Below are 6,741 nucleotides of genomic sequence, written 5' to 3' on the forward strand. Positions count from 1 at the left end.
ACCTTGAATGAGGCCTGTAGCATTCACAATTCCAAATTTGATGGGCACATGAATTGTCCGTAGGACACCCAGAAGTGCCTCAGGTTGGTTGTGGCAATGCCTTTCTTCTAGATGTTCTACTGACTTGTGCCAGCTGCAGCCTGAATTCAGTCAGGTTTCCAGGCCCATGAATTACAGGCCTTGAAGTCTCACAAGAACCAGGCAGCAGCCTTAATTTTGTCATCAGAAAATGCTCACAAGAAGATCTAGGTCTTCATCCCCATCCTCAAAGCTAGTTCAGGCCAAACAGTAATTTCACTCAGGATTCCCACCTGTGAAACCACTTACCAAAATCCTCCTTTCCTCACAAAAAAAAAGAAACTGAAATAAAACAATATTTTTTTAAAAACGCACCATAAATGTTCTGCAATTGCAAAAGCTAATCAGGAAGGAGCTGGATTTCAAATCTTGCTTGATTTCAAGCAGGCTTCTTAGCTTCAGATGCATCTGCCCCCCCAGCTGGTGGTGAGTAACAAGGGTTGGCTTGTCTCCTGCCCTTCTGCCAAAGCCCCTTTCATGTGCTCAGGAAGAAGACAAGGATGCCCACTGGGTACAGCCTTAATTTTGGCTTCACTCCTGAGAGAGGCATGGGGCAGACAGGCTTTGGTGAAAGACCTCAGGTCTTGTATGTGCACCCCATTGGACTAAAGTGCTCCCCTGCAAGATGACACTGTGACCCCACCAGAAAACCAAACACTGTTCAAGGCAAGGAGCACCTGGGATAGAGGTTGTGGTTGAGACAAAAGAACCTCACAAGAACAAGATGTCCAAAAAGTGTCTTTGGCCAAAGGTCAAGTAGTGAAACCAGCTCAGGACCTAGAGGCAAATAAGAACAGCTTCATAATGTGATGGAGACACAGATTCTGCTTGTCAGGACATGGTTTTGCTCCTGCTCCAAAGCAGAGCTGCACAAGGTCAGGCAGCAGCAGCTCACTGAGGTTTAAACTGAATGCCTCACATGCCAGGCGGGCACAGAACTCTCCACACAGCTCTGTCTCAGCCAGCCCCTGCTATATACAGGGGGTTTTGCCAGGAAGATCAGTTGTATGTTTTGTAACCACAGCACAGACAAGTATGTTTCATTTTAGCTCAGGTATTTCTCAGATGGTGTCCTTGGCACAGCAGCTGCATTTTTCTGGTCTGAGGACCTTGCTAATTGTTCCTTCTTAGACTGCACTGCAATCTCATAATGTGCCTGTAGTTACCCACAAAGCCAATCCTAGTACTCACAAATTATTTTTGAAAACTGCAACCAGTAGTGCCTAATGCAATTTGTAATATTTAGATTAATTCATTCTAGTGGAAAAACAGGAGTGTTTCAGTCTACAGGCCAAATACTATTTTCCCTTTTATTAAAATTAAAACAATTTTAGTTCCTGATAAGGCATTTGTGCACTGAGTGAAATTTTAAAACAGATTTATTTCAAAGATACATAAAACATACTTACAGGCACTTCAATACCTAGAGTGTTATGGGCAAGAAAATATAGACCAAGAAGGTTTTTTTACTGGCTTTTTCAAAGGAAGAGTTTTCAAAAAGTAAAATAATGTGAATGGTTTCTAACATAGCAATGAAGCAGGATGTATAATCTGCTAAATTGAGATGTCCCAGAGATTCCCATCACTGGAATGTGCCATTTTTGGAATACATCATGTATATTGCTTGCTACCTTTTCTTTCTTGGATTACTTTATATTTAATTACAAATTTTTAAGCATGTTGGCCAATGCATCTTTCAATTTTCTGGGGAATACCATTATAAATCCTAAACCTTTGCCTGTGGGAGACAGCTGACAGATGCACAGAAATACCATGTCTGTTCTAAGGCAAGTGAATCCCAGATACTTGCAAAATGTGTAACTTAAAAGACTTCTGCATCCTTTTCCTTTTTTCTTTCTTTTTTTCCTGAATCTTAAAACCATTACTCTTACTGTTTTGCTTAGTAGATCAAACTGTGCTGGTTCAGCTTTCAAAGCATGCTTTTGAAATTAGCAACTTGGGTTTACCGGTCTTTCAAAAAATAAATCATTTTAATGGCTTGCTATGATTTTCTTTTTTTATTATTATTATTATTACTTTTCTTTGAAACTTGTTGGGATCAACCAGAGCTGTATCTATCAATTACTGAATCACACAAATAGAAGATCCTGAAAACATGCGAGACTGAGCGGCCCAGGTACAATTTTTGACACGCAACCTTGCAGCGCTCATTCCTGGGGGCGAACCAAACTCCTTCACTGGATATGCCTGGCATTAGTCTGGAATAACCAGGAACCAGATCTGTCTGGTGACCCTAAGGGAGCTATTCACACGCACAGGAATTACACACATTATACAGTCTGTGGTCTAGACTATCACTGGTCAGTAGAGATGCCACGGGGCAGAAGTCCTGCCGAAGCACAGCTACATTGTTGAATACACTGGAATTTCTTCTGCTTTTGAAAGCTGCAGGAAAGTGTTGGATTGTGCTAAGCTACAGACATTCTTCCTGCCATCCACTAGCCTTAACTAACTTTGGATCTTGATGGGCTGTAAAGATGTTTCATGTTGACAAAGCACAAGATAGAAGTTTAATGTTCCCTGCCGTGGGAGACGTGTTTAGCTTAGAGCCTGCTTTTACACCACTTATTGCTTAAGGGAACTGTTACACAGCATTTAGAATACAGGAGCTGACTTTTACTCTGAGGGAAACATTCTGGCCCAGGCAGCGAGCTCAGGAGGCTCCAGCTCTGTGCGGCGGTTCGGAACCGGCACTGCTCGGGATAGGGGCGCAGGGAGGGGAGCAGAGGAGGCCGGGCAGGCGCAGAGGACGCGGCTCCGTTGCCGGCACCAGCTCCAAGTGGAGCCCAGTCAGGCCCGGTCGGGCCCGGGCACGGCGGCCGCCGCCATCCCCGCGCCCGGCACCGCGCGCCGCGGTTTCCGGGGCAGCGCCCGCCCGCCCGGGAGCACTTCCGCCCCGGCGGCGCCGTTGCCATGGCAGCGAGAGCCCGCTTCCGCCCCGCCGCGGCAGCGCCGGGCTGGCCATGGAGGCCGCGCCGGTGCCCGACGGGCAGCACACGGCCGTGGTGTACGGGCTCATCAGCGGCGGGCGCTTCGCGGAGGCCGTGTCGCTGCTGAACCGCGGGCTGCAGAAGAGCTGCCGCTCCCGGGGCTGCCTCTCGCTGCTGGGCTACTGCCACTACCAGCTGCAGGAGTTCGCGGCGGCGGCCGACTGCTACGAGCAGCTGGTGGCGCTGCACCCGCAGCTGCTGCCGTACCGCCTGTGCCACGCGCAGGCCCTCTACAAGGCCGGGCTGTTCGCCGAGGCCCTGCGCGTCGTCAGCCCGCTGCTGGACGTGCCCGCCTTCCACCGCCGCGCCCTGCGCCTCCAGGCCGCTGTCCACTATGCGCAGGGCGACCTCCCCGCGGCACAGAGCCTGGTGGAGGAGGAGCTCGCCGCCGCTGCTGATGGCGGCTCCGGAGCGGCCGAGGACCCTTCGGAGCGGGCAGATGCCGAGGTCAACCTGGGCTGCCTGCTGTACCGGCAGGGCCGGCACGAAGAGGCCAGCAGCAAGTTTGCCAGCGCCATGCAGGTGTTGGGGTACTGCCCGGAGCTGTCCTACAACATGGCGCTGTGCTCCTACGCGGCCAAGCAGTACCACGCTGCCCTCAAGTACATCTCCGACATCATCAAGCGCGGCATCCACCAGCACCCGGAGCTCAACGTGGGCATGACCACCGAGGGCATCGACGTCCGCAGCGTGGGCAACACGCTGCTGCTGCACCGCACGGCCCTGGTGGAGGCCTTCAACCTGAAGGCGGCCATCGAGTACCAGCTGCGCAACGTGCGAGCGGCGCAGGAGGCGCTCACGGATATGCCCCCGAGGGCTGAGGAAGAGCTGGACCCCGTCACGCTGCACAACCAAGCACTCATGAACATGGACAGCCAGCCCACTGATGGCTTTGGGAAGCTGCAGTTCCTTCTCCTGCAGAACCCCTATCCACCAGAAACTTTTGGTAACTTGCTGCTTCTCTATTGCAAGCACCAATACTACGACCTGGCAGCTGATGTGCTGGCAGAGAATGCCCATCTCACCTACAAACTGCTCACACCTTATCTGTACAACTTCTTGGATGCTATTATTACTTGTCAAACTGCCCCTGAGGAGGCTTTCCACAAGCTAGATGATTCAGCAGGGACAATTACTGAGCAGCTGAGAAAACTCACAAAACAGGTACAGGAAGCTAGGCAAAATTGGGATGATGAAGCTCTAAAAAAGGCAATTAATGAGTATGATGAGACTCTGGATAAATATGTACCTATCTTGATGGCCCAGGCAAAGATTTACTGGGACATGAAGAACTACACAATGGTAGAAAAGATCTTCCACAAATCAGTGGAGTTCTGCAAGGAACATGAGGTGTGGAAGCTTAATGTGGCTCACGTGCTCTTCATGCAGGAGAACAAGTATAAAGAGGCTATTAGCTTCTATGAGCCAATAGTTAAAAAGCACTACAGCAACATTCTCGATGTCAGTGCCATTGTGTTAGCAAACCTCTGTGTTTCCTACATCCTGACGAGCCAGAATGAGGATGCAGAGGAACTAATGAGGAAGATTGAGAAGGCAGAAGAGCAGCTGTCTTACGATCATCCTGATAAAAATACTTACCATCTTTGCATTGTCAATCTAGTCATTGGTACCCTCTACTGTGTGAAGGGAAACTATGACTTCGGTATTTCAAGGATCATTAAAAGCCTGGAGCCGTATAACAAAAAGCTGAGCACGGACACGTGGTATTACGCTAAGCGGTGTTTCCTGTCCTTGCTGGAGAACATGTCCAAGCACATGATCATGCTGCGTGACAGTGTGATTCAGGAGTGCCTGCAGTTTCTGAAGCAATGTGAACAGTATGGAAGAAACATCCCAGCTGTCATTGAGCAACCCCTTGAAGAGAGTGGGACACACAGTGGGAAAAACACAGTCACCTATGAAGCCAGGCTTTTGAGGGCACTGATGTATAAGATCACTGGGTGGGCTGAGTAAATGTTGTTATCATACAGCAGAAATTAAAATTTTGTTCTTTTCTTGTACTTGTGAGGTAATGCTAACCCTCACAAAAATCTCTAAAGATTTTGTGCTGTATTTTAACAACATTCTGTAGAAAATAGAATATTTTCATGAAATTAAGGTAGGAACATTTTCACTAACCAGTCATGTTAAATAAAACTTAAGGTGTGTTGACCAAGAATATAGTTATAGGAATACCATAGAGTTTTCACCCGTAAGATAATACTTTATCCTTCTGAAATTTTGATCAAGTTTCTTTTCATTGATTATTGTTATCTCTCTCTTCTATGACAGAATTTGAAGAAACTGTTGTTTTAATTCTCTAATTTGTGCCTGTGTGTGAAACATTTCCTTCTTCTGCTTTTTCTAAGGTATTTTTAGTATGTTGCAGATCACATCGATAGTATATTTAAACACAAGAAATGGCTCTATATTAAAAAATCAGTTCTACAAACATAAACATTTCCTTTTGCTAATTCATTAATAGCACACGAGGGTTCCAGCAAATTCTGACTAATACAGGGACTGGGAATAAATTCCATGAAGGCTCTTTTAGGATGATACCTTGGTTTAGATCTAACTTTGAAATAAAATTTGTTATGACAGCTGGCTACAGAGACCCTGCTCAGTGCTGCCCCTCAGAGTCCCAGTGCACACAGCATCTGGGTGACAGCTGTGGCCCTGCAAACTGGTTTGGTAGCAAGGGTTTATATAGTAATTCAGTCCTCTGTGTCCAGCCCCTCCAATCCAAATACTGTTCTTAAAACAGTCTCTGGTAAGAGACCTGTGAATGTAAAATTATATTCTTTTTCACTTTTCTTAAAGAAAAACCCATTGTAACTTCCATTTCATGGAAGGCTTAGAACCTGTACCCTTGGGTGGAAGAAATCTGCTTCTCAGTTTCCTCCCTGCGCTACACTCTTCCTGCATCTCTCAACATTTCTCCAAAACCCTGTTTATTTGCTTAATTCCTTTACTTGGCATTTTCTTCACCCTGGCATGAGTCAGTGTATTTTCCTCAACAGTCTTCCCATCCCTTTTCAAATGTATATGTTCCACAGGGAAGTGTAACCAAAATGCCTTCCAGTGTTTTTATGCAGTCTGGTTCTCTGCTCCATGGCTGCTCTCCTTTTTGTGTATTCTGCCCTTTGAAGCAGTGTGTTACTTGAAGTTTTTAAAATAAGGATCAAAAATCTATGGCTTTAATTCATTTGCTTACCTTTGATACTGGCTGTCTGAAGAACTATCCTGAGGGAATTTTGGAATCAGGCTGCATGTCCCTCAGAATCAGTTTCTGTGCTGTGGTTTACCTGGATAGAGAGAGAACAGCATTTTTTAAGTTTTGAAGCTATTATAAAGGAATAAAATAATAATCCTTCCAGAGGGTTAATGTATATAGGAACTGCACAGGCCTAAAATCATTTCAACACAGAGAAAATCAACTCTTGTCTGCTGGGGAAAAACCTATTAGGGCTGAACATATCATGTGCAGTTAAAGGAAATGCTGTGGGTTAGGTAATGCTATGGTTTACCTTAAATGTCCTATGACAGTAAATTAAAATAAAATTTAACAGTGTTAAGAATGTAAAAGTGTTCTAGAGAGACTAGAAAGAAGGCAGGCGATGCAGCAAGGTGTCCTAGAGACGCCTCCATA

The 6,741-nt window shown here is 46.4% G+C and overlaps 1 protein-coding gene across 1 annotated transcript; it reads left to right on the forward strand.

The window, feature by feature from the left end:
* Positions 1 to 3,001: 3,001 nt before the first annotated feature.
* LOC130255317 (tetratricopeptide repeat protein 30B-like) lies at positions 3,002 to 6,322 on the forward strand. The gene has a single exon (XM_056495828.1). It carries the CDS (start codon positions 3,063 to 3,065, stop codon positions 5,061 to 5,063), a length of 2,001 nt encoding a protein of 666 aa, XP_056351803.1. The 5' UTR covers positions 3,002 to 3,062; the 3' UTR covers positions 5,064 to 6,322.
* The last annotated feature ends 419 nt before the right edge of the window (positions 6,323 to 6,741 follow it).

The sequence above is a fragment of the Oenanthe melanoleuca genome, chromosome 7 (assembly GCF_029582105.1).
Source record: "Oenanthe melanoleuca isolate GR-GAL-2019-014 chromosome 7, OMel1.0, whole genome shotgun sequence".
NCBI lineage: Eukaryota > Metazoa > Chordata > Aves > Passeriformes > Muscicapidae > Oenanthe > Oenanthe melanoleuca.

Coding starts and splice junctions, on each gene's coding strand:
- LOC130255317 (XM_056495828.1), top strand. CDS start 3,063: ATGGAGGCCGCGCCGGTGCCCGACGGGCAGCACACGGCCGTGGTGTAC.